Here is an 18,734-nt window from a genome sequence, read left to right on the forward strand (position 1 = left end):
GATGTTTTTGTCTATTTTGTCACCTTGATGTCATGAACATTGTCCAGATATTTTGCAAGGGATTGCGTGGATTTGTTGTCCACCTTGACTTGTATTTGGTCTGAATCAACGGTGCATGGCAGTGGTGATTTGGCCAAGGGAACTGTCAGTGACTTGGTTGGTTCGTACTTTTTGCTTTGCTTTGTTGTGTGTTGTTGGTATTTGTGGTTGTCCTACTCTAACATATTAACCAGGCCCCCCCAACCCCCCAAGGGGGGCTTATCACTACATTCCCGACGCTGATTCTAACTAGCGTATGATTGATTTCCCCCCGGCTTTTGGTAAAAGTCCTGTTTTTCTTTTGACTCACTTTTGCTACATTTTGCATTGGCTTTGTTTGTGATGATCCTGAGCATCGTTGGTATATTCCTGGGCTTGCAGTGGAGTGATTTGTGCACTGGGGTCACCATCTGTGGTACGATCAATTACCCTCTGTCATCTTCGATGGATTCCCATCCAGGACGGACTTTGCATTGATTTTTCTTGAATGACTTTTGTATTATTTTGTGTCATTTAGTACCTTGATATTGTCCATGTATGGGGCAGATTGCACGTGGGCTCTGTATCATTCTTTGTCTTTGAAATCCACTATCTGATGGAATTTCACGTATTGGCAACCTTGACTTTGACTGTGGGTACTGGTTTATTTGGTGACTCAGAGTGATCCTGGAGTTTGTTGGTACTACTTGTGTGCTTGGCTGGGATGTACTTGCTATTTGAACAGAATTATTCACCGCTGCCTTATGCCACATTTCCTTATCACAGGTAGTATGACTATGATTGACAGATGACTGACTTTTGTTTTTTTCTACTGTTTTTTTCATTACAGTCTGAGTGCTGGGAGTCATAGATAATAGCACTCACATGCCTTGTCCGCGGGTGCGGAGCGGTGGCTGCACATTTAAAGCTGGACTTGAAGCTTCAAAAACCAGAGTACACTTTTTGACCCATGGATGCATGAATGAGATTTTCTTTTTCTGATGTTTATTTTACTATAGCTCTTGTACTGGGAGTCATAGATAATAGCTCTCACATGCTCTGTCCACGGGCGCGGATTTATAGCTGTACATGTCAACCCGGACTCAGAGCATCACAAACTGGAGTACGCTTTTTGACTGATAAACAGATAACTGAGACTTTTTTTTCTCTACAGTTTATTTCATTACAGTCTGTGTATTTGGAGTCATAGATAATAGCCCTTGCATGCTTGTTCCGCGGGTGCGGAGCAGTGGCTGTACATTTGAAGTCAGACTTGAAGCTTCAAAAACCGGAGCGCACTTTTTGACCCGTAAATACATGAGTGAGATTTTTTTTGCTTTATTGCTTATTCTGTTAGAGTGCTTGTACTAGGAGTTGTAGATAATGGCCCGCGGATGCGTCCCCTGCCTTCCGCGGGTGGTGGCTGTGCAATGAAACCCGGACTTGAAGCTTCAAAAACCGGAGCGCATGTTACGCACGAAGTGCTTAACAAAGTCTGAGGGTTCGTCGAGGTTTGTAAAGAGACTTATCCAAAGACAAGTTCGAGAACGTAGTTCTGAGTGGAGGTTTTCCAACGGGAGTTGGTCTTCTTCTGAATAGAAGTCTGATCTTAGGAGTCTAGCTTTGTAGGCGTAAACTGCGTAGAATCGTATTAGAGAATACTACTGCTGTTACATGGTATTTATAATGGAAAGGAATCGGTGATAGGAGTTAGGTCCTATCTAGGGCAGGTCCGTCTGTTGAGGACTAAGTACTATAATAGGTACTGTGAATGCGAGAGGAACGGAAGTGTACGTGAAGGAAATGAGTCATCGGTCAGATGGTATAACCGATGAGTAAAAAGAAATGAGTAGTCCTTAAATGTCCAATAGAGATCGTAACAGCGCACTTTTTGCTGATAGACAGATGGCTGATTTTCTTTTTGTTCTATTGCTGATTCTGTCAGAGTGCTTGTACTAGGAGTTGTAGATAAGGGCCCGCGGATACTTCCCCTGCCTTCCGCGGGTGGTGGCTGCGCAAATAAACCCGGACTTGAAGCTTTAAAAACCGGAGCACATTTTTTGACCCATAGATGCATGAGTGAGATTTCTTTTGTTCTACTGTTTATTATCTCAGAATGCTTGTACTGGGAGGGATATATAATGGCCCACGGATGCTTCTCCTGTCTCCCGCGGGTGGTGGCTTTGCAAATAAACTCAGACTTGAAGCTTCAGAAACCGGAGCGTGCTTTTTGACCCGTAGATACATGAATAAGATTTCTTTTGTTCTACTGTTTATTATGTCAGAATGCTTGTACTGGGAGTGATAGATAATGGCCCGCGGATGCTTCTCCTGCCTTCCGCGGGTGGTGGCTGCACAAATAAACATCGGCCTTGAAGCTTCACAAACCGGAGCACACTTATTGACTAATAGACCTTGTTCAATGTGTCCGCGGGGGAGTATAGTTATTGGGACACAACATGCTTAACTGGGCGACAACACCCATATTGGGCGACAACACTGAGAAATAGGCAACATTTTCCAGGAATAGACAACCCAATTGGGAGACAACATCCATAATGGGCGACGACTCTGAAAAATAGGCGACATTTCTCAGGAACAGACAACCCAATTGGGCGACAACATCCCTAATTGGGCGACAACAGCCTGTTTTGAAACCGAGTCGGATTCAAAGGATAAAAGAGCTAGGAACTACAAGGCTGTGTGCTATGTTTGGGCTACCTTGACCTTCAAAAACCAGAGCAGCAATGTAACAACCAGTTGTTTAAATGGATGAGCTGGTTTTCACATGTGCAAACTGGTACTAGTAAACTGTGCAACTGTCTCAAACAGAGAGGCTGAGGAGGGAAAAACAGCGGTGTAACTCAAAGAAAAGGCTGGTCCTAGCAGATGGTCTAAATGGCCAGTGGACTGATTCATATGCTATCCTCTGGTTCATCAAAGCTTGGAAGTTCTTCAATACATTCAATATCCCGCACTTGACTAAAGAGGTCTGTTGGCCTATCCTTGTGCACCCTGGCACTGTGACACTGCAAAATATCCACTGGGACAGCATATGTGCCTTCTTTGTTAAAGCTAGATCTTTTCCTGACTTCCAGAACTTAGATCAAGAATTTTGCATATAATTACTATAATTTCACAGGTAACAGATAGTATTGAGTGTGAATAGACCACTGTAAAATATACTGTATGCACTGATGTTGTACACTGAATATGTGATTACTAGGTGATCAGTGGGCAACACGTTTCATTGGCCTTGAAATGACTTATTTCAGTCACTACCAGAATGGGAATGAAAATCTTTATCTTAGTATGACTGAACACATGAACCAAAAAGTACATATTTGCACTGTCATTTTAGGCATTTCCCCGGCTCAAATGTTAGTTGAGGAGGGTTTCGTCGGCTGCAAAAATCAGCCTCTCTGTCTATCACTCTGCAAATACCACCGAGGTCACGTGAAATACTGTATATAGACAGATTGAATCTTATCTATCTATAATGTTATAGTCCTTTAGAGATATCCTTCTCATCAATCCTCAGGCTCTCGGGACCAACTTTGTCCCTATCCATTTTTTTATCTAGAGTCCTCAACCTTCAGGGATTTTCATTCCAGTGAGTTTCTCCAATCATCTTCTGCTGTTCTGCTGATTTCGCTATTCCAGTTAATCATGTATTCTCATATGTCTATGTTGGTGCATAATGATAAACTTGATAATAATAAATTTGATTTTTCTGAAATTTCTGATGCTGCTCTTCGAGTGTTGAATGACGATCCGTGTTGGTTAAATTATGGGTACGATCATTATTCCTCTCTACTATTATCTCTCCCAGCTCCTATTCTTCTAGCTGTTTCTTCTAGAGTGTTACAACAATCTGGTCAGTCGCTGGAAAAACAAAATCGCTATTCTGCCGTGTCGGCTATTCTGGCTCATTTCTTGTCCCAGCATGCTTCGCTATCATTGCAGTCTGCTCCTCAATTATGTGCTCTTTCCAAATCCCCTTCACCATTCCTTTTGACAAATATCGCTTCCATTTGTCCAACAAATATTCTTTTTACACAGTAAAATAAGGTCGCCCTCGGGTTCTTTCCATTTCTTGATGCTTTTGTAACCACATTGATTATCTTGGGATCATTACTTACTAAAAATGATGTAACTACTGCTGCTTAATTGAAACACACTGTTTTTTCTTGGTAATCAAAACCGGAGTCGGGGATTGGCGCCTCGCGCCGCTACAATTTACATGGCAGATTTTGCAAAACAATAAAATGCCCAAGTAAATTTTGAACATTATAAACACATTTCACCTGGGTTAAATCCAAGACGACTCATCAAGACTTTAAAGTCTTTAGACGGCGGCTGCGACTCACTGGATCGCTGACCTTCTTTTGTTTCAGTCTCCGCATTGTGAGGCCGACGGCACGATCAAGCTAAGCGACCAGAGAAACCACCTCTTGCCGCCCAAGTACCGACGTTTCGATTGCCGCGCGCTCAAACTTATAGCCTTGGCTTCTTCACTCACAGCGTTAACTACGGACTCATCTTTTCGTCAATCTAGTAAGTCAACGCTGCGTCTGCCAGTATTTGTTTAGTTTCCTGTGCTAATGTTCTGTCCAAGCTTTATTTCGCTTGCTTTAAGCGCAGGATCCACCACGAATGCCTTCCGACACCGTTTAATTGGACAAGTAGACTATCCTGTGTCTTGCAATAAAATCTTAGCTAGCCTGACTACTAAGCTCTATTCTCGTCTACAACGTGACTATCACCTTTCGAGACAGGAAAAAAAGCGGACCGCTTACCCCTTTGAAAAGACTATGATCGCAATTTTACATGATGGAACGCAAACGAATCAACCGCTTCACTTTCAGGGGACTCATATCAAACTTCATGGATCCCTGCCAGCGGCGAAAAGACGATTTCTGTTGTCAAGGTTGTAAGGTAAATTTATCAGCTACCCCAATAAGTCATCTCCATTGACGTTTCCGTCAGCCGTTATAAGGCGGTCGCTTTCGATGTCTTCCCTCCAGAAGTACCTTCCCTCCACCTGACACAAGAGTAGGCAATGCGGTTCGCAGCCTTTCCAGCCCTTTTCGTTTCTAGTTTGGCCAGCGCCGCCGCTTCTGCTGAAAAGCGAGACACCTCCAGCACTCCCTTTGACATCTTTGATGGACCAAACGAGCAGGATACGCTGTATAACGATCCCGCCTCTAAGCTTGAGTACACGCTGTCAGGTGGTCAGCCGTAAGTTTCTTCACCTGCACGCTGCGGATGTCATTCATGTCCTGATTGACATGCAGTTATCCCAACCCACTGTATGCGGACCGTTTGGGAACCACTGGACCCCTTCTCCTGCAGTCTACCAATCTGGTAAATGAAATCGCTTTATCCCTGTCGAGTCTGAATTGACCGTGGAGAAATAGATTGAACAAATTGCTCACTTCGTTCGTGAGCGTGTGGTAAGCTAAATTTCAAGCATGTGCATGGCCTTTATCTAACTTCTATATGTAGCCTGAACGTACTGTTCACGCTAAAGGTGGAGGAGCCCATGGGTACTTTGAAGTCACCACCACGACTGGTGCCAACTACAGCATGGCTGATCTTTTCTCGACTGTCGGAAAGCGTACTCCTCTGACTGCACGTTTCTCAACCATTGCCGGTAACCTCGGTAACGCTGACAGTGTCAGAGACCTTCGCGGCGCTGCTTTCAAGTAAGGTCCCTTCATTTCGTTGGCAGATTGTTTCCCATGAGATTTTGTATCTTTTGTAGGATGCGCACGGATGAGGGTATCCTTGATTGGGTTTTCCTTAACCACCCTGTTTTCTGGCTCCGTGACCCCGTTAAATTCCCCCGTTAGTCAGGTGTTGATACTTATGACGACTTCAGTTGATTTGCTGCCACCTTGGTGATTTTCTTTTCTAGATTTCATTCGTTCGCAGAAGCGCGAGCCTCAAACCAACCTGTTGAACAAGAACGTAAATATTTTTAGATTCTTTTTTCATTGTGCCTCGCACTTAACTGATTCTGTCGAATCGCAATATTTAGAACTTCTGGGGTACGTGGCGGTTATAACCTTATTTTCATCAATTTAGACTCAGGCCAATCTAGATTACCTCTCGGGAAACAACGAATCGATCTATCAGGTCATGCGTACCATGTCCGACTTGGGTACCCCTTACGGCTTCAGGTCAGTTTGTGTCGTTGCTTCGTCAGTGGATGTAGGTTTTCTTATTATTGGCTGATAGACATATGAACGCTTGGAGTGGCAACACCTTCCGTGCTATCAAAGCTGATGGTAGCTTCGTTTATATCAAGTGAGTATTGAATAGTTTTCTCTCATGTCTGTCGACTACAACCCTTCCTCTCTCAGGATCTCGGCTTACACCGACCAGGGCGTGAAGAACAACACTGAAGCTGAGGCCGTCTTGCAGGCTGGCCAGAACCCCGACTTTGGTGTCCAGGATCTCTTTGACTCCATTGAGGCTGGCGACTTCCCAAGCTGGACCATCTACTTCCAGACTATGACCCCTAGTCAGGCTGAGGCGTACAAGTGTATGCTTAAGACGTACTATTCACGTTGCCATTCGTGCTAAGTTACTTCTACCCCACAGACAATATATTTGATCTTACCAAGGAATGGCTCGTCGATGATGTCCCTCTCCAGGAAGTCGGCCGTATTGTGCTTAACCAGAACCCGTAAGTGATATTCGCTCTACTTGTTATGTCTTCGTTGTAACGCGTCGCGAATTATAGCACCAACTTCTTCGCTGAGATTGAGCAGATCGGATTCGACCCCTCTCAGATGGTTGGTCCTTGCATTCCGTCTTTGGGATTCGACTTATATATGATGACGTTGACAGCCCAACGGTTTGGACTCCTCGGTTGACCCCACGCTCCAAGCTCGTTTGTTTGCCTACGGTGACGCCCAACGTTACCGCATTGGTGTCAACCACAAGCAGCTCCCCGTACGTTTCCTAATTACCCCCTGAATGTTTGAATACTAAAAAATATCATCTAGATCAACTGCCCTCTGAACCCCACTGCCAACTTCCTGCGTGACGGTTTCATGAATTTCAACAACCAGGGCAAACGTCCCAACTTCGTTTCTCAGCAAGACCCTCTGAACGTTGAGCCGAACCCCTACCCAAACGAGAACCACACCGTTTGGACTGGTACTGCCCTCCAGTACCTCAGCACGCCTTCTGAGATCGACTTTGACTTGCCCCGTATCTTCGTGAGTGGTGATGTCTTGGTGATATACCTGCCTGCTAACGCGATTACCTATAGTGGAACGGTCTTTCCGCGAATGACCAGGCAAACTTGATCTCCAATGTCATTGGACATCTCGGTCTTGCCACTGACCAGTCCATCAAGGATAAGCAGTGCGCGATTTTCAACCACGTCAACGCGACTTTGGGTCAGGCGATTGCCAAGGGTGTTAATTGCACTCTTTCGTCGTAGATGGTTTGTTATTGATAGAGGTAGATACACTTGAATTTTTAATATAAAATTAGAATTGGAATCGTGCTTTAGGCAAAACAGCAGTACTTTGATGTCATGCAAGTCGGTCGCCATGAGGTGGTGAACGAGGATAGTAAAGAGATTATCTTAAACGTGCGGTCAGGCGAGATGACAAGTGTTTCGACGACATGAAACCTAGGGTGCAAATATGGCCTACGAGTACACACATAAGTCGTTGTCGTGTGCTAACTTGGAGGGGAAAGATAGCCAGATAGGACGATGAGTCTCATGGATGTATCTAGAACCAGATGAACCTATGGCCGACTAGCTCAGTTGGTTAGAGCGTCGTGCTAATAACGCGAAGGTCTTGGGTTCGATCCCCACGTTGGCCACTGATTTATTTTTGATGAGTACGTTGTAACTAATCTGTGACGTGGCGGCACACCTTTTTTGGATGCATGTTTCGTGGCCGTCATGCGACCGTTTCTACATCTTACCACTCTCCTGATCTATTATTTGTTTCGAGACCTCAGTTTTCCGCAACGATGAAGTTGTCCTTAATCACTTTCGTTTATGCTCTCTTACCAGCATTGGTCTCTGCTGCCATTTTCCCGTCAAACACGCAAGTTAAGATGCTGGATCCAAAGGGTTTCAGAAAGGCCATGAAAGAAAACGTAAAGTCACCTCATCTATCCGGATCGATTTCTACAGTCTCTAAACAAAAGCACTAACCAGCGTACCAGCGTCGTTGCCTTCGTCGCCCCGTGGTGTGGGGTAAGCTTTTGTCTGTTCTCTGGACCGCGAGGGAAGGGACCGTGACTGATACAGGATCGATTCCATTATAGCATTGTCAAAGAATGGCTCCGGAGTATAGTAAAGCTGCTAAAAGTCTACACCCCCTCGTTCCTCTCTATGCCGTCGATTGTGACGTTGAGAGTAACAAAAGGCTGTGTGCCGATCAGGTATGTTGGTCATTCCATTTATTCAATACCATTGCTGACAGCTAGCAGGGTGTCCAAGGGTTCCCTACAGTTAAGGTTTGAACTGCCGTACCATTGCTGTCAGCAGAAATATACTCAACATTACTGAAACGAAAGTTATTCCCTCGTGGAAATCAAGCACCCGCCAAAGACTACAACCAACAAGAGCGAACGTCTGGAAGGATCATCCGTTGGGCATCCGATGGCGTACCTAACAAAGTAAAAAACCTACCTACTTCAAATGACATTTCTACTTGGGCGGGCAAGGTAGGCACGTTTACTTCCCAGTTGTCGTTTCAGGATTTCAGTCGACGTCCTCTGCAGAACTCCTATTCTCCTCGCGTCATTCTCCTCAACAAGGATAAGAAATCGCCTCTACTGTGGCAAGTTCTAGGAAATAACTACTGGAAAAAACTCTCGTTCGGTCATCACAGTGATCCTAGCGGAAATACTGCTGCTACATTGGGTTTCGAGGCCGAGGAAAAACAGTCAAAGGTCCTCGTCTATCTGGCTGGTTCTGAAGAACCTAAATTATATGACGGTATGATTGTTTGCGAACTGTGCATATCTCTTTTAACACATGTCTAGGCTTGAACAAATTCGAACCTCTGTCCCAGTTTTTCGATTCAATTTTGGATGGGACAGCTGATTATATGAGACAGGAGTCTCCGAGGGATGAACTGTAGTTGCAACCATTAGATGACCATTATATATTGTAATTCAGTGACATGCATGACATTTAGTTTGAAAGCAAAAATGTAAGACAGAATGACACTGACGATATGGTCATCACTGTATCAATATCAAGTTGCTTAACCACTTTATGCAAGGAATTGGGAGCTTCATTCGTTTATTTTCGACGTGCATTCAAGCAACTGAATGGAAATGCAACAAAACGAACATGTATTTTTTATGGCACTAGAAATACTTTTACACGATAGCTTTCCGTCTCGAAAGAGGTTTGGTGCGCTTGCGCTTCTTTCCTTGCTCGAAAGCGTTTGCACTTTTGAGATCGCGACCCAGTAAGTCTTCTTTTTTGACTTCGTAAATACGGACCTATAATAAGGCGGCATCAACAACGTTATTCTTTGTGTTTCCCTGCGATGTGAAATAAACTTACTATCCAGTTCTCTGATGTAAATGCTTCCTCTGCACGAAAGCGCATCAGAACTTGAAGAAATGACGAGTAATCGAAATAATACGCACCGAGACAATCGAGAGTCGGGCCAGTTTGCGGCATAATTTGTCCACGGACGCGATCTTGAGCTTGGCTGCCTCCGAAGAGTTCTGCGAAACTACATGATACAAAGCATAGGAACGGTTTATCAGCATTTGTCCAAGGTAGGTAGAACGAAGGATATTCACCGGTAATACGACATTTTGTACATCAGGCTGTTCTTCATCGCATGCGAGGCCTGATCGTCAACCCTGTACTCTCCGGTAGCAGTGAAGTAATTCGGCTCCTGTATCTCGTCGGGCCAAACACCCTGTGCGATCCTAACCATCCATAAGAACTTGTTGATATCGTCGCCTGAGTACCCGACGAGGCCACCGAAGATGACAAGAACATAATCGACGTCATGTTTGCGCAGGATTGGGTATGCAACTTCCTCGCTGCTCGACATGGCCTTTCCTACTGTGGCGATATGGGCTATAAATAGAAATGGAGGTCATTGCTGAGCAAGTTGAGGTGATTCGTCTGGAAAAAAACTTACTGTTGTTCCAGGTGTTATTGTCGACCAATGTCGGCCTATCAGCCATACCTGCAATCTGGTACCCATAATCCCACCAACTCATGACAACAGCTGTTTCAGCAGTGTTCTGACGCAACCAATAATACGCCTCGCGGAAGTCATCAATAATGTTCTGGCTTCCATCCGGGTTATGCGAGGCAAGCACAACAGAGGGAGATGAATACGCGTTCGATGTTACCCATGTAGAGTGCACGACGAAGAAGAACAACATGCCCAACACATTGATAAGAACGGCAAAACGAGTATCAAGTCCAAATATGCCTTTAGCGGCGAAAGCCTTCTCTCCCTTCTTCGCCGCTACAGCAGATGAAGCAACGCCAGTGACCAAGTTGCCTAATGCACCACCAGCAGGAGCTTGAGCCACTTTTTCCTTGTCTTTCTTCGTTTTCTTCGAAGAGGATGTAGCAGCGCTAGTTGAAGCGCCATTTGATGCGACAGTTCCGGCATCACTCTCATTATTGCTATCGTTCGCAGTATCGGGCTCCTTCGGATCAAGATACGTGTCCAAGAGTGTAGACAGAGCAACTGCCGCAGACACACACACGACGGGGGTGAGTGTCAACATTAACCGGACCATCACCCCTGCAAAGTAGCTGGCCATGAGTGAATAGATGATCACGAAAAGATGCTCATCGCGGAATTCGCGGAAGCAGAGGATGACACCTGCTGGGAAAAGGAACATCAAGAAATGTAAATCCATGAAAAATGAGGGCCATGCGGTTGGTTGATGCTCAGACACGGATGCGATGATTGGAATGTATCTAGGCATGTTTGTCAGCTAAGATTCAGGCGAAAATACAGATGACCCTCACTTTTTGGCATAGCCTGTGTCCCAGAGGGAGTAAAAACGGCCAGTCCAGGGAGCGATCCAACCCTTGTAAGTAGCACCGACAATTCCTAAAGCACCGAGTATACCGGCGGCAATGACAGAGACAAAAAGGAGGTTTTGGAATTGTTTAGAGGAAAGGTGAGCGCGAACAAGCTGTGCAAAGGCAACAATCTGCAATAGTCCAAATACACCTGCATATATTCAGAGGCCGCACAGACATTGCCAAAATTAGCTTGTACTCACCAAGAGCAGCCATATGTTCACTCGTTCGTACGGGTTGGAAACCTACAAAAGGGACCTGCATACTCGCGAGGGTACCGATGGCATACCACGACGAGTACGCGACATATAAGCGGCTCGTGAAGCGGCCCATGAGTAACAGAACCAAAGCGTGGAGAGGAATCATGTTCGTGATGAACACATAACCACCTAGTGTAAATTAACACCATGAGATCCACGTACGACTACGGACGATATAATATCCGCTTACCCCACGCGGCCACCATGTAAAAGTAGAAAACGGCAGCTATAGTCCCGAAGAACGCGCTTCCCTGCTTCAAGGCCTTGATCCAGCTGAAGAACGTGAACATCAAGAGGAAGATAGCGATAGCCTCGTTGTCGTAAGAGCCGGCGACGGAACGGGAGATATATCCGGGAACGATACCAATGAAAGCCGCAGCAAGGAGACCGGCGCTTTCATCTTTCAACTCTTTCGTGAACCTATGAGATAAACCCAAGGTCCATTCACATTACTCCACTTTTTGACGCCGAGACAAGAATCACGTACATATAGGTAGCCCACGCGGTGAGGGCGCTGAAGCCGGGTGCAAGAAGAACGCAGACGTTCCTAATATCGACGGGCAAGTTCAGTGCGTGGAGGAAATTGTAAATAACACCACTGGTGGCCATGAGTCCTGGGTAGATAGTTCCACCAACCACTCGACCTAGAGGGTACCAGGCTGTGGGGTCGAACCAATTCCAGAATTCCTACAATCTCTCGGTGAGGACACAGAACATGAAAGAGTTGCAGAAGTGAGCATACATAGAAGCCTTGTGAGGCCAATACTTTAGTGGCGCGACTGTATTGTGCTCAGCTCACAAAATATTAGCTAGTTAAGTTGGTAGTACTAACTAATTGAACCATGGATCGCTGGCGGGAAGACAAAGGGTGAGACGAGCAGCAAATTGAGTAAGGGAACATACGCACAACTCATGAATGATACTTTCGAAATTGACGACAGCAAAGAGACGTGAAGCAATGGCAGCACCAGATATTAAAGCTAATGCAACGATACGCAGAAGTGAAGCGGTATTGGCGACCGTCGCCGGCGAAAGGTGTGAAGGGAGTGGGTAGGCCTCTGTCATGGCCTTTGGACAGACAATCGACGACGTATAAAGAAAAGAAAACCAGTGGTGGGTGGTGTAAAACAGAAAAAGGGCAATTTCGAGTGGAACGGAAAGTCGACGTGTCCAATTCAGAATCGACTGCGACCGCTGTAACACCCAAAAATAGACTCGCTATTAGCTAATCACACATATTCGGTGCATCGTACATACAAATAGCCAGCCAGACATAAAAGCAAGAAACACAAGTACATTGACACCATGTCCCTCCAGAGCACCATAAATCCTAATGACGCTCAAAAACAAGTGTCGCCAGAGGCATCTGCACAAATCTATCCCTCCTCACATCTACCTCGCCCCGCACACTAATCTTATATCTCCTAACACTCTCGAACAAGCAGCATTTTACAACCTTGTCTGCAAAATGCATCCCAAGGCACTTCCGCGGACCCATCCCAAATCGCCAGAACGAGTAGCGGTAAACAGCGGGTGAAAGTGAGGCAAAACGGTCGGGACGGAAAACATCCCCGTCAGGACTCCAGATGGGAGAGACGCGGTTGAGCGCGTGGCCATTGATGAGAATGGACGTTTCCGCTGGGATGACGTGTCCGCGGATGACCTTTGAGTCGGCGGTTTGTTCAGACATGGAGTAAACTATCGTTACCGAGCAGCCCGTGCTTGGTGAGAAAATATGGAATCTGACATCAGAGTGGTACTCACACAAGATAGGACGCAGCCTTCCAGACTCCATATAACAGTGGTGGAGCAGCGTATCCGTCCTCTTCAAGTACAGGTTCAACTGGTCCTCCTCATCTCCTTCAGGTTCCCATATCTGCGCGATCTCGCTCAACAAACGTTCTTGCACTTCCTCATGCTGCGCTACAAGAGTCACCGCCCACATGATCGAGACAGTTGTAGCATCTAGAAAAAGCAACAGTTATAACAGCTAATTATAATCCAAATAAAAATGCCTACCAATGTTGGTGAACAACGTCTCATCGATCGTATGGGTGAACTCGGGAAACGTCATCTCTCCGTCTAGGACCTTTTTATACATCTCGCCAACAGGCATAAATATGCCCTTCTAAAATATCCAAGTAATACATATTCAATGAACGAAGACACAAGTTCCACACAAAGGAACACACCTCGTAAGCCTCGTTACTAACCCTCTTCAGCAAATCTCCCCACCCTCGTTGGAACGCCGCCATATCACGATTCGCCGCCGTCGGAAGATACGAAGACAAGGCCCACTGCTCCAGCTTCCCGAAGAAACTTGTCATCATCAGCCGCTCATGCAGTCCATTGTAGCTCCACAGTTCTTTGAAGAGCTGAAATGAAGGGGGAAAAAAAAATGGCCTGTCAGTCTCGCGTGAATGAGGGAATGAATAACTTACGTTGTCATCTAACATCTCCCCAAAGATGACTTTCGAAATCATCTTAAACGGGATATCCCAGAACAAATCCGATGCCATCACCTCCATCTTCTTCCCTTTCTCGCTGATTGGTTTGATAAATCCCTTCCCCTCCAGTCCATCAAACCATTCTTTCACATCCTTCATCAATACGGGGATAGATTCTATAGCAATTGAAGCCGTGAAGTGGCGATCTGTGTGTGATCGAATACGTCGCCAGTCATCAGTGTGTTTGAAACCCACGCATTCACCGAGGATTCTGGTCGATGAGTGCATTTGATTAGTGTTACGTATGTGGTTAATGTATTGATTAGAGACGTTATGTGTGGGAGGTGGGGATGAGAGGGAGGGAGGGGAGGACAGAACAGAGGAAAGGGACATACCGGCCCATATAGTGCCCAAACCCAACATTTGGCATCTTCGGGTGGGCCTTCGCGTCCCCCTGGTAAAACGACTGTACGTCCTCAGGGTGTGTCAAAACGCTACAAGTTATCCAAGTCATCATCAGCCAACCAGTTTACTAGGCACGGGTTCAAGAAAGGAAGCGGAACGATGCGTTTTCTAAGGTGTATAAAGAAGGACTTACAGCTCTGTCATCGAGCCAGAGAATATCTTGTACAATGGCCCGTACGCTTTGAGGTAGTCGGTTGTCATCACGTCGCTTCAAGGAACAAATAAAACATGTCAGATTCGAGCTCAAGTTGTCCAAACATTCGAGAAATGTGGGTCGAAAATGAAAATAGTAATTATCCACCTCCACCATCATTCATCAACACCGATTCAAGGAAGAGAGAGAGAAGTTGAGACAACTCACCCATGCGAGAATCTCAAAAACCGCGTGTCGGTCGAGGGCCCTGGGACGCTTACGAGACCACTGCCAAGACCTAGTTGAGACAACACGACCTATACCACGTCCCACAAATGAAATCAGCATCACTGCTTACTTGACCATCTCATAGAGCACCACGATGAGAGAATTAGAACTAATGAGGACCGGGGAATTGGTGATAGTAGATAGTAGAGCCAAAGACGAGTTTGAGGGATAAAAGCGAGACCCGTTAAAGCAAACTTACTTTGATAAACCGCAATATGTCATCTCCATAATAATATAGAAATGGAGTAGCTGTCACTAGAACACCCGCCAACAGCGTGGTATCACGCCGCTCAAGGCTGACCAGAGAGAAGAGGTTCAAGTTGTCAAGAATTTGTGGGAATGAAAAGGTTTTGGGGAACTGGAACGAGAAAGGGAGGGTGAATAGAATGCTAGTGGTTGAGTTGGACATAATGTGAGGTCAAGTTACTTGGAGACGACGAGTGTGCTGAAGTTGAGTTCACTGGTAGAGCATTCACAACCAAAACAAAGCCTAAGGTTATGCTCCAATCGGGCCAAAAGAACCAGACGCAAACTTTAGCAGACAAAGATGATGTCAGTGAAACCCGAGTCATATAGCTTAGCGCTCGACGTACGTATGAGGGCACACCGTGACAACTCAACTCAGCCCTGAGCTGCGAGGCAAGGGAGATGGAGGTGGGTCGAGAGTCTTTGTCGTTATCAATGTGTCACATTGACTTCCCAATCGTACTTATCTTCTCATGAGCGCCTGATAGTGAATACTGTGGAGATACTTCTCCCAGTGATAATCAAGAACGACGCTGACCTCTGCAATTCTCTTCATCTTGAACCTTACAAAATTTGTTTTACGGGGCTGTGTTAGATAAGATAGATCATGCGTTTATCTTATCAGATACCATGTCCAATGCATCAACATTCAAGTGATACATCTATAGTTACACAGCTACTAAGCTAGGCACATAAAAGCAGAAAACCACCTCCAATCCCTGAACGCATACATAGTACTTTATCGTACAGTAACGCAGAATAGCTTACATAAACCCCATAATCAGAAGTTGACATGTTGACAGTTCTTGAGACTACGACGAAGGGAGCGGGGGAAACGAAATTAAATGATGTTAACGATTCTTACCACCAAGAAAATGAACAAAAAAAAAGTACCTCCTTTGAGACTTGTTACCCTCAAACATATTCACCCAATCACGTCCTCACAGTGATAGGCCTAACATTCCTTCCCCTGACCTTGGCCTTACTTTGGTCCTTATCCTTCCTTTTCCCGCCATATCCAAATTTCTTTCCACCAACCTCCGCACCCAGTACAAACAATGTCGGGTTCACACACTCTCCCATTCTACCACCTCCCAACCTACCAAGGCCATGATCGCGGTTAGCATCAGCACCATCCCTCGCAACGCGCAACACGTCTCTCATGTCGAGCCTCAACACCCCTGCATCATCAACCATATACCGGTCCATCCTGTCCTGGACGTTTTCATCGCGAGCTAGGTCATAGAGAAAATCCCACGTGTGCGTTTCTTGGGTTTGGTTTACTTGGGGAAGTTGCAGAAGAGGTGCCGATGTGTTGATATCAGTACTCGTACCAGAATCTGTGCGTGAACTCAATCCTGCAAAGTGGACGCTCCTGCGTTTGCGCACCGTCCATGCGTCTTCCCTCCTTGGCTTTTCACGCCCCACCTCATACTCACGTTCCGTGCGTGTGCGTCTGTGGGACGCGAGGACCGAGCTGAGCGCAAACGGGTGTTCCTGTTCCTTGGTTGGCACATCGAGCGGAAGGGCATTTTTCGGTTTGCATTCTTTTCCATTAACAGGAGCAGCAGGGACGGACAGGTTATAGTTGCATAACCTGTGCTGCTCCATGAAGCGCTTGGGTTTAAGTTCGGGCTGAACTTCTTCATCATCGAGCATCCTTTCAATTTCGAGCTCATCATCGTCGCACCCATATTGTCCGTTTTCAAGTTGGCATTCATGTCCGCGTGCGATCCCCGCTTCTATTTCGACTTTGACCTTGAAACCGCCGGGACAGATCTCAGCCTTGCCATTCATGTCGAGATCTCTAGCGTCTGATCGTTCCTCGACCCTGTAGAATTCAAGCTCGCCGCTTCGTTCTGGCTTTGGGCACGCCAACGCGGATGTCACCGTGGACATGAGCGAGGAAACGAGTGTCTCATCACATTCATCCCCCAACACCCTCCGTTTCTCGATCTTGCATGGCTCGAACGATTCTACATATAGACACGACGTATAGCATACAAGAGGTGTACGGGGCGCGAATATGGAAGAGTTCAGGTCCATATTGACGTTTCATATACAATCAAGTTTTGTTTTGTTCCGTTTTTGTTTTATCCGAAATAAAGATCGATGCGTGCATTTGATGGTCGATTGTGTTGGACGATCAACGGTTGGTGTGAGCGGCGAGTAGAGTATGAGATCGAGATCGAGATCGGTGGAGGTGCAATGAAGATATGATGAAAAGGGTAGGAAAATGTCAGTGCTGAGGGACTTTGAATGCGCGGCTGGTTTTGCACCGCAGATCAAAGAACCAAAAATAAGTGAGGGGAACACGCACCGTCCAGTACGTATTGAGCCACTGGAAGCTTGAAGGCGTCATCGACGGAATGGGAGATCCACGACGCGTGGAGGGGCTGATTAGATGAACGGGATGGAAAGTGAATGATTATATATTAGGTATGGGATATAAAGATAAGGACAGGAATAGAAGAAATGAAAAATAAATTAGTGAAGGAAGAGGGTAGGAGGACGTACGACGATTGAGTTTGCAACTAGGCTGCTTTGATGGAAGTTGTTAGAATACGGGTGTGAATAGTGAGAAGAGAAAGGAGGGGTGGAATGTATGCGCATATAGAGGTCGAGGTCGTATGGAGATGTTGGATAGAGCACGAAAAAGGGGTATGTGAGGAGGTAGTTTGTTAGCGTGTATAGATAGCAGGATATATGCGCGTGAAATATGAAATTGACGAACAAAGGCTGGGTTTACACGGGTATGGTAGGTATTTGTTTATGGTGATAGGTTAAGAAAATGAGGTGATGGGGTTGAAAAGAAGGGTACCGAAAGAGGCAAGGATCGAGGACGTCGAAGAGGGATGAAGACGGAAAGGGATGAAAATGAAAGAATGCACGAACCTGGAGAGCCAAGGATCATTGGGACCGGAACAGAAAAAGAAAGAGGCGGCAGCGCGGTGTGTGGGCGTGGGTGCCAGTGAGCCACCGTGTGCGGCTGTGAGATGAGTGGTGAGTATTCTGATATCGCTGGATAAAGCGGTGTTGTTGAATGAAGAACGGATCTGCGTGCCCGATCGAACACAGGGACGTAGAGCGGTGAGGTCACGTACACCAGGCAGCGATGAGATGAGGGGGCACGTTGCGACTGAAGCAAGCTAGAAGTGGGTGAGCGGGGGGTATGGGTACGAGAGAGGAGAGAGGAGAGACCTATGCCGGCGAACAGAGCCATGGACGAGTACGGGTGGTGGTGGAGGTGGAGGTGGCAGAGATCGAGTACACATGCCATAACACACAGCCTTTGCCGAGTGTGCCGAGGATACAGCAAGGCAGCGTACATTAGAGCAAACCTTGCTGTCGACCATCGCTGAAGAAACTGAGATCGTCGCACGAGTCCGTGCACACACGCAAGTTCGAAACGCGACTACCACGCATCCTCTCAAATATCATAACTCTCCTCGATCCGTCTTTCTTTCTCTCTCTCATCGTCGTCGTCGCCATCGTCGCCATCGTCGTCCTCCTCGCCCCACTCGATGGACTACCCGATGAACAACGACTTTTCCCAGCAGCGCCAGTGGTCCAACCTCCTCACCCCCACACATCCCCAGCAGCAGCCCCACTCTCCGTCCTCCACCTTCCCATCTCCCGTCTCGCCACCCTCCTCTCTTTCTGACCACTCCCACTTCACCTACTACCCCAACCAGCAGCAGGACCGCTCCACCAACCTTTCTCTCAACCTCTCCGCCCTCTCTGTCGCCTCTCCAACCAACCTCTCCCCCATCAACCCCCACCTCTCCCACCAGCACCCTCATTCACACAGCCAC

The 18,734-nt window shown here is 46.5% G+C and overlaps 6 protein-coding genes across 6 annotated transcripts; 2 read left to right on the forward strand and 4 right to left on the reverse strand.

Moving 5' to 3' along the window:
• Positions 1–5,080: 5,080 nt before the first annotated feature.
• Positions 5,081–7,550, forward strand: SERLADRAFT_362796 (uncharacterized protein; the record flags this gene model as incomplete). Its single annotated transcript, XM_007321134.1, has 15 exons — positions 5,081–5,259; positions 5,316–5,385; positions 5,439–5,474; positions 5,527–5,726; positions 5,786–5,868; positions 5,939–5,991; positions 6,062–6,071; positions 6,125–6,203; positions 6,262–6,330; positions 6,387–6,568; positions 6,628–6,712; positions 6,770–6,821; positions 6,877–6,981; positions 7,035–7,250; positions 7,304–7,550. 15 exons carry the CDS (start codon positions 5,081–5,083, stop codon positions 7,475–7,477), a joined length of 1,593 nt encoding a protein of 530 aa, XP_007321196.1.
• A 403-nt stretch (positions 7,551–7,953) lies between these two features.
• On the forward strand, positions 7,954–9,278 carry SERLADRAFT_473753 (uncharacterized protein; the record flags this gene model as incomplete). The annotated part of the gene is made up of 7 exons (XM_007321135.1): positions 7,954–8,151; positions 8,213–8,251; positions 8,323–8,439; positions 8,488–8,514; positions 8,575–8,724; positions 8,782–8,998; positions 9,046–9,278. The coding sequence occupies 7 exons, from the start codon at positions 8,023–8,025 to the stop codon at positions 9,141–9,143; spliced, it is 777 nt and encodes a 258-aa protein (XP_007321197.1).
• A 14-nt stretch (positions 9,279–9,292) lies between these two features.
• On the reverse strand, positions 9,293–12,512 carry SERLADRAFT_473761 (glycosyltransferase family 66 protein; the record flags this gene model as incomplete). Its single annotated transcript, XM_007321136.1, has 11 exons — positions 9,293–9,513; positions 9,578–9,752; positions 9,823–10,108; positions 10,173–10,972; positions 11,024–11,231; positions 11,284–11,469; positions 11,531–11,760; positions 11,828–12,027; positions 12,083–12,119; positions 12,173–12,190; positions 12,248–12,512. The coding sequence occupies 11 exons, from the start codon at positions 12,403–12,405 to the stop codon at positions 9,388–9,390; spliced, it is 2,424 nt and encodes an 807-aa protein (XP_007321198.1).
• Positions 12,513–12,538: 26 nt separating this feature from the next.
• SERLADRAFT_473766 (uncharacterized protein) lies at positions 12,539–14,939 on the reverse strand (the record flags this gene model as incomplete). The annotated part of the gene is made up of 8 exons (XM_007321137.1): positions 12,539–13,038; positions 13,105–13,305; positions 13,360–13,468; positions 13,533–13,715; positions 13,782–14,281; positions 14,386–14,460; positions 14,614–14,702; positions 14,873–14,939. 5 exons carry the CDS (start codon positions 14,208–14,210, stop codon positions 12,671–12,673), a joined length of 1,290 nt encoding a protein of 429 aa, XP_007321199.1.
• Positions 14,940–15,545: 606 nt separating this feature from the next.
• SERLADRAFT_473768 (uncharacterized protein) lies at positions 15,546–16,841 on the reverse strand (the record flags this gene model as incomplete). Its single annotated transcript, XM_007321138.1, has 2 exons — positions 15,546–15,731; positions 15,814–16,841. One exon carries the CDS (start codon positions 16,816–16,818, stop codon positions 15,853–15,855), a length of 966 nt encoding a protein of 321 aa, XP_007321200.1.
• Positions 16,842–17,702: 861 nt separating this feature from the next.
• Positions 17,703–18,722, reverse strand: SERLADRAFT_440683 (uncharacterized protein; the record flags this gene model as incomplete). Its single annotated transcript, XM_007321139.1, has 4 exons — positions 17,703–18,068; positions 18,135–18,286; positions 18,364–18,448; positions 18,495–18,722. The coding sequence occupies 4 exons, from the start codon at positions 18,720–18,722 to the stop codon at positions 17,703–17,705; spliced, it is 831 nt and encodes a 276-aa protein (XP_007321201.1).
• Between the last annotated feature and the right edge of the window lie 12 nt (positions 18,723–18,734).

The sequence above is a fragment of the Serpula lacrymans genome, assembly GCF_000218685.1.
Source record: "Serpula lacrymans var. lacrymans S7.9 unplaced genomic scaffold SERLAscaffold_10, whole genome shotgun sequence".
Lineage (NCBI taxonomy): Eukaryota > Fungi > Basidiomycota > Agaricomycetes > Boletales > Serpulaceae > Serpula > Serpula lacrymans.